Below are 15,655 nucleotides of genomic sequence, written 5' to 3'. Positions count from 1 at the left end.
ACACTTACAAAGTACACCAGGGACGGATTGGGCGAGATCTAGGCTTGGGCCCAAAAAATGCTCTGGTTCTACAGGAAGTGAGGCTTGGACTAGGAATTTAAGCTTTGGATCTCGAATCCATCAGGTAAGCGGCGCACCGAGCATGGGAGACTATCATTTTTGATCGTATAGCTAAGACCTAGCGGGAGTCAGAAAAGGATTCCCTGGAGTTTCGATGAGGCATTGCGAGGGGACGGAGCTAACACCTGAGGCTGCAAAGGTGCAAGCCGAGCGGAGGGAGTTTGGGAGGAGCCAATGTCGCTATGGAAGGGCCTCGGGGGCGTGGCTCAGAGGGGCGGGGCTTCCGGAGAAAGGGCAGGCCCTGCGGGTCGCTCTTTATGGAAGAGGAGTGGGTGGGAGGAGGGGCGTGGCCCAGGGAAGGGGCGGGTTTCCAGGCCCCAGACCTGGAAGGGACGAGGCGTGGCTTGAGGTGGCCTAGTCCCCACCTACTCGTCTCTGAACCGCGGAGGCGGCGGCGGCGGCGGCGGCGGCGGCGGAGGAGGAGGAGGAATTCTACCCTCACTGGCTGCACTCGCTGCCCAGCAGAAGTCGCAGCTGCGATCAGCTCCAGGCCGGGGCCATGGGCGCCCTGCGCCACCCAGGTCATGAGGACGGAGGCAGAGGCAGCGGGGCAGCCGCTCGAGCCTGGTCAGTGCCTCTCAAAGGGCCTTGCCCTCACCGGGGAAACCGAGGGGGACTCCACCCTAGAGCTGGGCACGGTCTGGCCGTGCGACCTTGGGCAGTCTGCGGCCTCAGCCCAGACTGGAGCTTCTAGTGAACCTTAGCTAGGTGGATATTCCTTCTCATCGCCCGTCCTCCACTTCTGCTTGTTTTTGAGTCTCCCGGGGCTGGAAGCTCGGGGAGTTCTGAGAGCAGTCTAGTGCAAAAGTCCAAGAGGCAAAGGCACTGCCATCCCTAGAGATGAATAGTCCTGCTTGAACCCCGTTGTGTGATCCTGTTCCCAGGGGGAACTGTGGAAGGCCTGGGCCTGTGAAGAGGGGAAAGAACGGCCTGAGATCCCCCACCAAAGGGAAGGGTTTTTTCATCTGGCTTCCCAAACGCAGCGCTTTTGTCTTACTGCTGTTCTTTGGTTCCCTCCGCTGTGAGGAAACCCGAGCCCCTTTGCTTGCTCAAGAAGTGGGTAAAGACAGAAGTCTTAGTGGAGCTCTGCTTGAGTGAGGCACAAGAGTTGATATCTTAATAAACTGTTGTGGCGAGGTGCCATCTCATGGGAGGGTGTCAAAGGGTTTGGGATCTGAACCCTTTAGTGTCAGTTGGAGAGTAATACCACTTTCGGGCAGTGGTTCCTTCTGGTGGTAGCCTGGAGCAGGGCTTGGACCTATCCTGGGATTTATATTTTTACTCCTCCAGTTATCTAACTGTGAACTTTGACTAGACCATTGCCCTTTCTTAGCCTCAGCAGATAATGGCTCTCTTGTGCCGGGCTCTAAGACACAGTGGTAAAAGTGTTTATAGACTGTGTAGAATTAATTTTCATAAATCCCGGTGAAGTAGGCTACTGCTGTTTTTTTGTACTTTTTGAGGTGAGCAGGCTGAGGCTGAGAGGGATAAAGGGTCCAGGGAAAGTTGACTACCTTTCTCTAGGGAAAACCAGACAACTGAAGCCAGGTAACAACTAAGAAGACTCTAGGTCTCAGGTAGGGTCATGTCTTGGCTTCAGGCATCAATAGCAGCAGCAGTTTTGTGCTCTAAATGCTAAAGCTGTTATCTGGACAAATACCAAGGCCTTTCCTACACTTATCACCTACTTCCAGAAGATGTCTTGCCTGTGTCAAGATCAGGATAGACAAGTAGGGATGTTTACCACTGAGGCCTCAGGATCTAGGGGTTCTAAGGCTGAGTGAAAGAGGGATAAGGGAGGGAAAAGAGAAGGAAAGGGGGGAGAGGGAGGGAGAGCTGAGTTTTTTAGGACCCTGAAGAGCAACTGTCCTAGCCCACATTTTATTATGGCATAAGAGAAGGCCTGGCCCCAACTAATCAGAACCAGAGTGCAGGCCACAGAATGAAGAGGGAGGCTCCAACAGAGAGTTGTGATCTGGAAGCCTAGAACTAATGGGCACTGTAGTGACAAGGGGTCATGCTTTAAAACAAACCTATTCAACAGCATAGGTGAATGCTGGCTGTGGGTAAAGGCTGGGAAGAGGCAATGCAACCTTGATGTTGCTTGCCTATTTACTACAGAATTCTCAGGCTGACCAGGGAGAAAGCAGATCCCCCGTCTATGAGCATGTTGTGAGGGAGGAGAGGGAACGAGAGGAGCAGAGCATTTGGATGCCAGAGGTGAGAAAGTCATATTCCAGATCATTGGTTAGATAAAAACAAAATCTGGGTAGTAATCAGCCTGAGTAGATCAGAGCGGAAAAGGCCATTTACAGCCTCAGTGAGGGTTCTGGAAAGGCAAGACACCCATCTTGATAGTGCCCTGCCTTGCAGAGAGTTTTCCACACTAGTATATTGTGAGAGAATGGTGTAAGTCTCTGGAGACTGAGGTTTACATCACCTTGGTTTGCCCAAAGCCTATCACACAACTAACTCATCATTCCTTCAGTAAGTGTGACTTTTTTTTTTTTTTTTTTTTAAACTTGTAGCATTGGAGATTGAACCCTGATAGTGCTACACCTCCAGCCTCAAGTACAATGATGGTCACTACTAAGCATTAGATACTAGGCAAGAAACAGCAGACAAGACCAGCAAGTTCCCTGATGTCTTTGTCCATTTGCAGAGTGATTTATAAACAAAAGGAATTTATTTTCTCATAATTCTGGAGGCTGAGAATTCTAAGATCAGGGTGCTGATAAGTTCAGTACAAGATCCATTTGTTCCTTATAGCCAACTCTCTCTAGCCCACATGACAGGGAAAGAGGGAAGAAAGAGGAGAACTTGCACAACAGAATATCAGAAGGATAAAAAGAAAAATGCCTGTGACTGTTAGCTTGCTTTTTTCTCTTATTTCTTCTAAGAGTTCGTTTATAAAATTTTGTGTGGCTTGAGTGTTTTGTCTACATGCATGTCCATGCAGGCTCCCTCAGAGGCTAGAAGAGGATGTCAGAATCCCTTGAACTGGAGTTACAGACAGCTGTAAGCCATTGTGTATGTGCTTGGAACTGAACTGAGTCTGGGTCCTTTGCAAAAGCATCAAATACTTTTTAACTGCTGAGGCATCTCCAGCTTTTTAGTTTTGTCAGCCTGATATAATCTATAATCATGTGGGAAAGGAGCCTTAATAAGGGATTGTCTAGGTTAGATTGGCCTATTGGTCTGCCTGTGAGGGATTTTCTTAATGGGTTAATTGAACTGGGAAGCCTGGGGCTGAATGTGGGCAGCTCTGTTTCCCAGGCTGGGCCCCAGACTGACAAAAGGGGAGAAGAGGGCTCTGCAGAAGCACGCATGTATTCTTGCCATCTGTTCCTGATTTTGGATGTGGTATGACTAGCTATCTCCTACTACCATGACTTTCCAGACATGATGATGTAACCTGGAATTGTGAGCTAAGTTAAACCCTTTCTCCCTATGTTACTTTTGTAAAGGGGTTCACTGTAGCAGCTGGAAAGGAGACTAAGACACAATCTTAATTATTTTTCCTGACTCTATATAAGGCACAAGTTCAGAGGCCTCATGCTTCCCTAAAGACCCTACTTCTTATTTAAAGATCTGTTTGTTTTTATTTTGTGTGTATGAGTGTTTTGTTTGTGGGTTTATCTGTGTACCATGCTCCCAGAGGGCAGAAGAAGATGCTGGAGACCCCCTGGAAACTGAGTTATAGCTGGTTGTGAGCCACCATGTGGGTCCTCTGGAAGAGTAGCCACTACTCGTAATTGCTAAGCCATCTCTCCAGCCCCTGAAGACCCAACAACTTCTTACCACCACCACTGCGGGGTTTATGTTTCAATGTGAGTTTTGGTTGTGAGGGATGCAGGCTCAAGCCATCACTGCTCTTCAGGAAGCTCAAGGCTTAGTGAGGTGACAGCAGCTTTTTGTGTTACTTTTGCTAGGCACCGAATGGAACACACAGGATGCCAGGAAGGACCTCCTTTCTCACCAGTCAAGAGCAGAGTCAGGAAAAAGCAAACAAACAAACAAACCCAGAAACCCTGAAGAGATGTTTGAACCAGTGCCGAAATAATAAGAACAGTAGAGAAGAAAGAGGTCCAGACTGAGGGTGCCACAGGTGCAAAGATGGTTCCGGCACAGTTCAGACTGGTGGGTTCTTAGGACAAGCAGAGCAGGTGAAAGTTGAAGTGAGCCTGGTGAGCTGTGACATGCAGGCTATTTAGAAGGCTAGGGATGAGATGTGGCTCAGTTGGTATAGTGATTACCACCACATGAAACGAGGCATGGTGTTACATGCCTGTAATACTTTAGGAGGTAGAGGTAGAAGGCTCAGAAGTTCCAGTGTCACCTTTGCCTTTGTAAGACCCTGTTATCAAAAAAAAAAAAAAAAAAAAAAAAAAAAAAGTGTATGTAGTAGAGGCATTTATTATCTCATTTTTACATTGTGTGTGTGTGTGTTTGCACACACATGGGTGGAAGCCCAAGGCTGACATCAGGTGTATTCTTGACCATCTCCACCTTATTTATATGTTGAGGCAGGGTCTTTTACTCAACCTTGAGTTTGCTGTTTGTGCTGATCTGGCTAGCCAGTTTGCTCTGGGGTTTCCTGTCTGCTTGCTGGGATTACAGGTGTGGGTGTGTTCTGAACTCAGGTCCTCATGTTTGAGCTCTTTATCCACTGAGCCATCTGCCCATCCCAAGAACTTTAAAGATTAGAAACTGTAGATGAAATGCCTCTGGCTGTTTAGTGCAGGGACAGGTGATGGAATTGGTTTGGGGAAGGAGACAGGCAAGACTGAATTTACAAAACAGCAAAAGGTCAAGGGCCTTGGAAAGACTTAGTTTTAGAGGTGCCTGGGGTGATGGGAATGAAGGGCATGAAGCCTCAGCTTTGCCTAGGCCCAGCACAACAACTGATGGTTCACCTGATTCCCTACAAAAAAGCATTATGTGGCCTGTTTGCTATTACACTCTGCCTCCCACAGGCACACAGGGAGGTGAATGGCCAGGAACAGTCCCGAGTCCCTGTCTAACAGGCCACAGACAAGATTTACTTAAGGGCTGCATTCTATGACCTTAAGTGTGAACTCAGGCTTAAAGGATTACACTGGAGAAATGGGGACTGGCCTGCCTAGGGTTATAGAAAGTCCCAGAAAGCCTTTCAACTAATTAGTCTCTGAAGATGTGGGAGAGCAGGAGGTTTAAACTCAGATACCAGGTCTGAAGATGCTGGGACAAACTCTGGCTAGTGAATGGCCCTTCTGTTTAACACACGCAGAGGGAGTGTTGGGAAAAGGCTAGCCTGGAAGGTGGGCACCTAGGGTGACTTTGTACAGAGCTAGTCACCTGGCCCAGGGGAGAACCCAGAAATCCTCAGAGGGGATTGCAAGCAGACTGGGTTTCCATGTGTGGAATCAGGGAAGAGGTGACCAGTACAGAAGAGTCCCTCCTGGTCTTTAAACTTCGGGTCCCCTCCTCCTTCCCTCCCTCCCCCCTCTCCCTCTCCATCCTTCTCTCTCCCTTTCTCTCTCTTCCCCCCTCTTTCTCTCCCTCTCTCTCCCTTCCTCTCTCTTCCCCCCTCCTGGTCTTTAAACTATGGGTCTCCCTCCTTCTCTCCCTCCTCCCCCTCCCTCCCTCCCTCTCTCTCCCCTCTCCTATGGTGTGTGTGTGTGTGTGTGTGTGTGTGTGTGTGTGTGTGTGTGAGAGAGAGAGAGAGAGAGAGAGAAAGAGGAGTGCATGTAGGCCTCCTCATTCTATAACCCAGACTGCCTTATGCCCCCTCCTGTCTTAGCCTCCCAAGTCTTGGGATTGTAAGTCTGTGCCACCATACGCCGCTAGACTGAACTTTGTGCACATTCACGGGCTAAGCTTCTGCAGGCCACATGACAGCTTGTCCTCCCCTGGGGCCTCAGCCCATGCTGTTCTTCATCCGTGTTGTGTTCTCTGAGGCATACCATTGTTTTTCTAACCGAAGCTGCTGGTTATCTGCTTTGTATGTTTGTTTGGTCTTGCTACGCACTGGGACAAGATCTTGTTGTGTTAACTTGTCACTATACTGCAGTACCAGTATAGTGCCAGGCTCTTGGAAAATATTTTTCAACCTGGTGACGAACCGGACCAAAGTTCCCCTACTTTAGGAATAGCAAAACACAGTCCAGTGAGAGGGGGGTAGACAGCTCCTCCAGTCAGCCAATGGTACTGAAATGCCTAGGTGTGGCCTTTTCTGTTCTGCTTCACAGCCTAGAACAGACAGGCTGAGAGGTTTGCCCAGGTCAGTACTAACTAGAGTTTGGAGGAGCTACTTCTTAACTAGCATATGTGACATTTCCCTCTCCCTAGCCACAGTCTTCCCTTGTTGCTTGTCCTGGAACTTTAGAGCCAGGCAGACACCCTGGGATACAGCTGAGAGGGGCAGCACTTTAGAAGAGTTGAGGTCCAAGGGTGGGTGTTAGGGTGGGAAGCCAAAAGTGTCTAGGAAATTGTGTGCAAAGACTCCCCAGTTGTGAGGCGTTTTGGCAGATGCTGATGCTGCCTAGAGTGGGCCCTGGCCATGAATAAAAAAATTGAACATGCTGAGGCAGCAGCTAATACTGTCTTAAAGTAATATGGGGATCACCAACATACTGGAGAATTTGAATAGAGCTTACTGGCTGTGGCTAATGTTCAGGCATTGGGGAGCCCCCTGAGATCCTATAGGGTTTCAGAAGGCGCTATAATGTTGTTGCCAAAGGGGGTGGCCTCATGCCTCATGCTTGTTTCTTTGCAGGCGACTTTGTGCAGCTACCTGTGCCCATCATCCAGCAGCTATACCATTGGGACTGTGGCCTGGCCTGCTCTAGGATGGTGCTCCGGTGAGTGTCTGTACCTGCTGTGACTTGAAACAGGAAGTAACCTGGGTGGGATCGAGCATCTTCATGAGTTGGCTTTGTTTGAAACTTTAAGAGATCCAGCTTCTCTTTAGGCTCTGTCCTATTTTAAACATGAACAGAAGGTAGATCAGGCTGCCCAAGTGTTGACTCAGGTGATGCCTGGGAGCATGGAGTGATCAGGAAATTCCCAGGTGTTCAGGCTGGGTGCTTTGTGTCTCTTCCAGCCCTCTGGTATCAGGCTACCAGGATGCTACATCAGTATAAGAACTGAGATAGTCTGAGCCAAGAAGGAACATTCCTGTCACCTTGGACCAGAGTTTTTAGTTGGTTGTCTGGAGATCCAGATTGGTTCTCCTTTATCTACCTTATGTAGTGGAATTCTGGAAAAGACAGAGTTTAGCAACATGTTTAGTTCCTGAAATTTTGAAAACCACTTCTGTGATCCAGGGGCTTAGATAGGCAATCAATGGGGCAGAGGGAAAAGCAACTTCCCCAAGTTCACATTGTACATTAGTGATGCAAGAACCAAAATCCAGGCCCTTCACACTGGGGCCCAGACAGTGTCCCAAGCCTGAGCCCTAAAAGCCACCATGGTGGTTTCATGATAAAGGACAGAAACCTCTGAGAATCAGAAGTGCCAACAGTGGCTATGGCACTTATTGGAAGGTGACTTTGTCTAGCTCTGCCATAAGAATAAGCTAATCTCTGTGTCCTCTTGTCCTCAGGTACCTGGGCCAGCTCGATGATGGGGAGTTTGAAAATGCCCTGCAGGAGCTGCAGCTGACCAGGAGTATCTGGACCATTGACCTGGCCTACTTGATGCGACACTTTGGTGTGAGACACCGCTTCTGTACCCAGACTCTGGGTGTTGACAAGGGCTACAAGAACCAGGTGAGCAGCTACCCACTGGTTCTTCTGCACACACAAAACCTAGGTGTAGGCCACTCAGTTATCCCAGAAAAGGGAATGGTCAAAGCCCGGACACTTGAGTAAAGGTATACAGAGACCAGTGGCAGAGGCAGACAGACTACAGACTGGTGACCTTGCGGTCTAGGCTGTATGGAGCATGTGCACTTTGAGTCCAGGACTTCTGTGTCTTTCTTCACTGCAGTCAGGACAGGACAGGTCGAGGCTGTGGAATCATACTCTGATCTAACATGACTATCATTGGCTTGTTTACTTCATACTCTACTGAGTATGAATGATTCCACCATAAATGGCTATGCCAACACCAGTGTGTCCTGTCCCCTTGCAAAGCCAGAGCCAGTCTTACCTGTGCTTGAGGCGATCTTGGCCCAGGCACCAAGGCTTGGCAGGGTAGCCTCTGCTGGCCTTGTTGTCAAAGGGGCTGTCACATGGTGGCCAGCGGCAGTCAGCCTAATTCTTCTTTGAACCTTCCATGCCAGGTAAAGAAGGCTTCTAAATCTTAAGACAGAAAAAGGGAACCTGAGAACAGAATGTCTTTGGCCTGCCTCCTGGGGCTCTGGCCACGTGAGGTCTTAGCACCAAGCAGAGTATGTTCCGTAAATCATGCTTGGCTACTCTGGGCTGTGACTGAGCCATTCTGGCACGGATTGGAAGGGCAGCCTTGTCCTCCATACTCATTTGCAGGACTGTCAGAGACTGGCCTGCCTGACCAGTCCTCCTCGGGAGCTCGTCCACATCTTCTGCTTTCTCAACTTGATCATCCTTTTCATCCTCTGTGTGGCCCTATCCACTCTCTAGCCAGGGACAGACACAGCCTTCTTCCTGAGCATGCTGGGTAGAGCCACTTGCATGTCAGTAGGGCTCCCATACCCTCATGCTACTGATCTATAACATGCTCTTTGCTTCATCTAAATGGAGTGTGTGCATCCAGGATGGGTGACGACTCCAGCCTGCCCTTCTCGCTTCAGTCCTTCTATAGGAAGCACTTTGACACAGAGGAGACCCGTGTGAACCAGCTGTTTGCACAAGCCAAGGCCTGCAAGGTGCGAGTGGAGAAATGGTAAGCCTCCTCACTCAACTTTCCTGGGTCACAGTGACAAGCCAGGACATTGCCACTTGCAGGGAGCTCTCAGGGCAGGGGGCAGATAAGCCAAGCCCTTATGTATCGTAACACTGGGGATGCATGCAAATCGGGGGAGCATCAATTTGGAAGAGGGGACAAAGGGCCACTGGCTCTGACTGACCTCCTTCCTGGCCCACAGCACAGTGAGTGTGCAGGACATCCAAGCACACCTGGCCCAGGGCCACGTGGCCATCGTGTTGGTGAACTCCGGGGTACTGCATTGTGACCTGTGCTCCAGCCCTGTCAAGTACTGCTGCTTCACTCCCAGTGGACACCGCTGCTTCTGTCGTACCCCTGACTACCAGGGCCACTTCATTGTTCTGCGTGGCTACAACAGGGCTACTGGTTGTATCTTCTATAACAACCCAGCCTATGCTGACCGTGAGTGCTGGGGGCAGGTCTGCCAGGGTGGCTTGTGTTTATACAACTTCCTCCCTTTCGAGCTGGTGTGGCCCATGTCTGTCTCTCTCTCTCTCCAGAGCCTGTGTTCCTCCTGGAATTTTGTCATCAGGGCTTGCCCTTCTGTCATACAAGCAAACCTGCCACAAACCTGCTTTCCTGGTTTCCTGTTACCTCTCCTCACACACTACCAGCTTCACTCTACTGCTTAGGTCCCCCACCTTATATTCCACAGGCTGTCACCCCCACTCTGAGGCTTTCTGGGATAGCCAACACACAAGCTAGAAAGTCTGGCCAGACCTTGCCCTTGTAGATTGCCCGGTGTCCTCAGACCATGGTGTGGAGAAGGACTTCTCTGACCATCTTTGTATCTCGACACATATTTAACATACTTCTTCCCTTTGGGTTTCACCTTCTTTCTGGGCTCCACTTTCTCTGTCTGTTAAACTAGGGATGAGAGACTTGAGGGGAGAGGTGGCGGGGCAGGAAGAACACAGACCCTATCCAGGCCCCCGGGTATCGGCAGGGTGGGTGCTCACCCCACCCACTGGCCCGCCTCTGTCTTTCTCATACCTGGCAGGGATGTGCAGCACCAGTGTCAGTAACTTCGAGGAGGCCAGAACCAGCTATGGCACAGATGAGGACATCCTCTTTGTCTACCTGGACAGCTGACAGCAGGAGCCTGGCATGTCAGCTCCTGAGACCCTGTGTCCTACCTGAGCCAGACCCACTCAGGACACCCACACCTGGGGCTGCTGAGGCTGAGGTTCAGAACTGTAGTCTCAGCCTGCTTGACAGAGCCCTTCGGAACTCCGTGGCCGCTTTGTCCACCAATGTCATCAGGCCACTTACCCCAAACCCCTTCTAGTTGCTGGAGACAACCCAAGAGCATCTAAGGGGAGTATCTCTGAAGACCCTAAGTCTGACTCCAGAGGAAGACCTCACGTCTGACTTCAGCTACGCCCAAGGCTAAGGGAGAGGCAGGAACCCTGAGAGAGAAGTGTGTTTGGGGAAAGCACATCCAAATTCAGGCCTGTTGCTCTGGGCCACTCTAAGCCCCATCGTAGATGCTATCACTGCTCTCTCCTGCCTGCAGTGGACTCAGGTCTCTGGGACTGGTTAGGAGGCCTTGTTACCATGCAGCATAAGCATACCTCATGGCTACTCTGAGGCCCTCTGACCCCTGGGATGCTAACACCTTAGCTTCTAGGTACCCTCCTATAGAATGGAAAGCCTTTAGGAGTGGGCAGGGCTGAGTGGATGACAGCAGAGAGAGGTTCCAGGAAAAGGGTGCTGACAAGAGACTTCCCCAGAGAGCCTCCTGGGGAATATCCACGAGGCCTCCTGACACCAGCTTGACTCTCCACAGCTCTATCTGACCTCTGAGTTGGAGCCTTTTGAGGATGGGTGCTAGAGGGCCCGTGCACCTAAAACAGCAGGCAGCATCCCGGCCACCCTGGTGTTCATACCAGGGGCATTTGTACAGAATCCTGGGTCTCTTCAGTTCTGAAGAAAGGCAATGCCAGTGTCACATAGGCCAGCAGGTAGCATCAACTGAAGCTGGTTTCTTTGTCTTCTTTTTGCTCTTGGTAGCAAGAGTGTTGTTTTATTGAGACTTCAATTTCCACTGTGTGGGGAGTAAGACAATAATAGATACAGGTACTTTGAAACCACTAGTGCTTCTTTACATAGGGCGGATAGGCCAGTCCGAGTTCTTAAAAAGATGACTGCCCTGGCCTGACCAGCAGTCCGAGTGGTGAAGCTGCACCAAAGACACAAGTGAATGGGTCATTCCCAAAGAGACTAGGGAGCTCACTCCTCATGGTACCCCAACAGCCCCTCGCTGTCCCCTCACACCAGGGGCCTTGGTGTGTCAGTGTCAAGGCATGACATGGCAGTAGCTGCTTCCCCTACCACTAGCTGACCCCTCACGGCAGTTTGAGGGACAGAGGTGGTCTGTGTTTACAATGGCAGTCAGACCACTCAACCATATTAGCCCTCAATATGAGATGAAGCCTTGGATGGAAAGGAGGTGCTGTTGGCCAGGCAGCCACTCTGGGTTTCAGAGACTAGCACTGGTTTCTGGTCTCATTCCCATTGCCTTAATGTTGAGTAGCCCAGGGCTTCAAGGAACTCTGGCTCCAAGCTCAGGAGTACCACATAGCAGCTATGGGTATGGGTGTCCTCGAAGAGGTTCAGGCATTATTGTTGAGACTAGCTGATAGGAGGAAGTAAAGCCTTCCTAACGACTGGATGGGATAAGGCATGGTGCAGAGGCTCATGGGTGCTCATGGGAAGTGGCTTCCATAGAAGGTGGTCATCTTTAACCATCTAGGACAATTAAAAATACTCAGCCCCTGGGCCCAGATAATGGCGCCTTCAGGACAGGGCACAAATTAGAGTCCACCAGTCAGTAAGAACAACACGAGAGCTGCTGTCTTCAAGATCGCCTACCTGAGGAGGGTCACAGAGGCAGTGTCACCAGGCACTCCGTGTTATAGTGCACTAGTCATGCAAATGGGCTTGAGAAAGCCTTGGCATCAGAGACTTGCCCACAGCATGCAACACCCACAACTTCTCAGCTTCTCATGCCACCCAGGGTGGGCTCTGAGGCCACATGGGGACTGTAGACGGTTTTGTTCACTCTAGCCACAGGAGGATGAAAGGGATTTTGCATAGCAGGATTTTCTACATAAATATATTTTGTTTGTAATGAGCCATTCTCAATAAATATTCTCACTGTACAGTGGTAGCTCCCTTTGTCCAGCTGCTATGAAGCTGTGTTAACCTGTGGAGCTCTTGCCTTCCCAGATGGTTGCTGTGACTGCTTGGAGCCAGGTCCTTGGAATGCTTTATCTAATCTCAGCTGGCACTAGAATCTCATTTTCTGCCTTCCAGGTCTCACCCAGACCTTGATGCTGGACAAGGATAGACAGTGCCTATATGTTTCAGAACTCAGACTGGCTCTTGAAGAAGACAGGACATTTGACTGAGGTGAGGGAGTTGGTCATTTATAGGAAGGGAACAAGGGGGCTCAATGGGAGGACCCCAGCCTTTGTTTCCCTTGCTCCAGCCTGCAGCCAGATAACAGGTCCTCTGGGCTCTTATTTGACACAACATTTGACACCTCCACCAGCGGAGATGACTGGTACTATCCCAGTTCCTTACAGCAGTCAAGAAGAAGCCTCTGTCTTCTCTCTTCTCACTTTACCTCCAACAGCGAAAACAAAAAGCAAACAAACAAAAGTAGGCCCAGCACCTTCCTGAATTCAGTGCCTACCTACCTGTCCTACTGGGTCCCTTTGAGCACTGTTCAGACCAGGGCTGTCAAGCAGGCAGAAGGTCATTGCCTGAGGGTCGAACAACCCTAACATTCCCTTTAAAATGCATGCTTTAAGCTTCTGTAGTCAGTAGTTTTGTTGATTGGCACTTCATCAGAGGGAAGCTAGGGGTGCCTCTGAGAGGTCCAGGAGACAGTGACTAACTATTCTCCTCCAAAGCTGACTGCATATTTTTTTTTAAAAAGTTACTGCTGGGTGTTGGTGGTATACACCTTAAAGCCCAGCACTTGGGAGGCAGAGGCTGGTGGATCTCTGGCAGGTTCCAGGACAGTTGGTATTTAACTTGTTGTTATATTTTTTTTTAAAAAAATTATTTTGTTTCTTGTTTTTGAGACTGGGTTTCTCTGTGTAGCCTTAACTGTCGTGGAACTTGCTCTGTAGATCATAACTGGCCTTGAAGTCACAGAGATCCTCCTGCCTCTGTCTCCTGGGATTAAAGGCATGTGCCACCACTGCCTGGTTAACTTTTTTCTTTCTTTTTAATTGTGTATGGGTGGATGTTTTGCCTGTATGTATGTCTGTGCACCAATTGTGTGCTTACTGACTGGAGGCCAGAAGAGTGTTCAAGTTTCCTGCAACTAGAGGTAGAGACTATTGTGAGCTTTCATGTGGATGTTGGGAATCAAACTCTGGTCCTCTGGAAGAGCAGCCAGTGCTCCTAACCACTGAGCCATCTCTCCGGCCCCTCAAATAGTATTTCAAGACTCTAATATTTGGGTCTGTGAACTGGGTAAATCATGGCTGTGATGCAAAAATACATAGATACCCATCCTAAGAATGTTTTCTTTGAACCAACTGGAATAAGGCTGTTGATTTAGTCTGCATGACCTGGATTCTATTTATCATTGTGTTGGACATGACAACATATCCACTGTTGTGATCTGGACATACAGGAAGAGATTTCTAGCAATGCAGAGGCTACCACACCAGGCCAGGCTTGTGTTTGGCCGATTCTTTTGCAAGGCAAGAGTTCACTTTGTACAGGGTATAACCCTAAAAGGCTCTGATGTAATTAGTTATTCTTGGCTCCCACTAAAAGGGTGCTGTTTTGTGGGATAGAGGAATTAAAACATTAAGTAGAATGTCCACCTGAGGCATAGGATATCTCCAGTATGCAGAGTCCATGAAAGGATTGGCCTTCCCTTTTCAGTGATGGTGGAAGGTTAAAAAGGAAACAGTCTAGGGCAGAGTCACAGCCTCTTTGTGGCTGGTCGGTGCTGCCCATCATTGACGACACTTGTCCATGTTATTGTACTCCAGTTTGATCAGCCAACTCTGGGAGTACAATGAAGGCTACTGAGCAGACATGTGATCTAATTTTGGCTTTCTGAGCCATTTGTAGTCTATCAGCGATACACTTCTATCACACAAGTCACCCCACAGTAGCTGACAGTCAAGGTGTCTACACTTCCCGCTATCTGTAAGCACATGGCACTGTTGAATACTAGAATGGCTTCCTCAAAAACCAACTCGTAAATATGTGTTTGACTTTCTCAGCCAAGGATGATTAAATAGAAACATGAGACCCTATGCTGTTGAGAGTCACATTTGGGAGAGAGATAGTGAACCTGGTCTTCCATCCATGCTTAAGGATCCTAGTTTCACAGGCCATTTATACAGAATTTAACAACCTCATTTTTGCTCATATTAACTTGCAAGTGAGACAAAAACACCTACCTCTTCAGTGTTTCTGAATGCTTGAACTTTTTAATATAGTGAATTCCATTTCCTGAACTCTGTCCTGAGGATAGACTCTGAAGGAAACAGAAACAGGACCAGGTTTAGCCTTTAAAATGTTCATGCCTGCTTCTCTGGTTATAGCAATACAAACAAATGAGTAAATGAATGAATAACTTAATTTGGATGCAGGAGACTTAATAACTTAATTCGGATGTAAGAGACAATTCAAATTTAAAATATGCAGATTGTAGAAATAGTTTTAAAACCAACTTTTTATGAAGTAGGAAAATGCTCACATTATATTGTGAAACAATGGAATGACAACATTATAGACATATGGATCCAATTACATTAAAATAGGTGCTAAAAAGGCTGGAGAGATTTATGCCAAAACATTAGTTGTGAGTTATCTCTCAGGGGGTAGAGATGAATTTTTTCTTTTCATTTTTTTCTCACATTCCAAATCCTCTATGAAATGCTTATTTCTGATGAGAGGCTGATTTCTCTTTGATTGCCACAGTCCCCAACCCTCCCCCATCCACAGTCCCCAGCTGTGACTATTTGTTCACTAGATGTTCCCTGGGGCAACTATGCACCAGGCACTAGGAGAGGAAGAATCCAGAGGCACTAGAGCATCAGTTCGGCTCCCATCTTACAGACACCATAGTGCAGGACCCTTGGGTCATCCTGGACCACTGGCTGGCCAGGAAGGTCTTTCCCAGCAGGCAACTGTCCACGTGGGCAGGTGCTAGCATTTGGATGAAGAACAACAGACTCCTTGACCATGGGTACTCTGTTGGAGGAGCATGTGTGTGAAGGAGGGATGTAAAGCCTGGACCACCATTCCCTCTACACTGGGAATAAGGCTACAAGCACTGGTTCACCTTTGGAAGGGAGAAGAAAACACAAAACCTTGTGTTTCCCTGTTTATGTGAGGAAGAAGAATCAGTCCTTCAAAAACCTGTCTCCTCTGTCTCAGGTGACTTCCGGATTAGGACCCTCTGCAAGAGGAAAAGATATACAAAGTGACTTTGACAACCCCCTCCTCAAAAAAATGTGCTAAGTTGGGCATGGTGGACTAATCCCAACTGCTGGGAGGCAGAGGCAAGTGAATCTCTTAATTTGAGGCCAGCCTAGTCTACATAGCAAATTCGAAGCCCAAGGTTACATACTGAGTCCCTGTCTTTAAGTTAAAAAGAAAAAAG

At 48.8% G+C, this 15,655-nt stretch overlaps 1 protein-coding gene across 2 annotated transcripts; it reads left to right on the top strand.

The window, feature by feature from the left end:
- The first annotated feature begins 39 nt into the window (after positions 1-39).
- Positions 40-12,173, top strand: Gucd1 (guanylyl cyclase domain containing 1). 2 transcript variants are annotated; one of them, XM_051186907.1, is made up of 6 exons: positions 40-124; positions 6,878-6,962; positions 7,706-7,871; positions 8,876-8,967; positions 9,170-9,411; positions 10,010-12,173. In XM_051186907.1, exons 2-6 carry the CDS (start codon positions 6,952-6,954, stop codon positions 10,099-10,101), a joined length of 603 nt encoding a protein of 200 aa, XP_051042864.1. In that variant the 5' UTR covers positions 40-124; positions 6,878-6,951; the 3' UTR covers positions 10,102-12,173. The 2 variants fall into 2 exon arrangements, with proteins under 2 accessions (XP_051042864.1, XP_051042863.1); XM_051186906.1 differs by lacking the exon at positions 40-124 and adding an exon at positions 516-687.
- The last annotated feature ends 3,482 nt before the right edge of the window (positions 12,174-15,655 follow it).

Source organism: Phodopus roborovskii, unplaced genomic scaffold (genome assembly GCF_943737965.1).
Source record: "Phodopus roborovskii unplaced genomic scaffold, PHOROB, whole genome shotgun sequence".
In the NCBI taxonomy this organism is placed as follows: Eukaryota; Metazoa; Chordata; class Mammalia; order Rodentia; family Cricetidae; genus Phodopus; species Phodopus roborovskii.
Note: the sequence above shows the minus strand (reverse complement) of the source record. Positions and strands in the feature narration are given on the sequence as shown.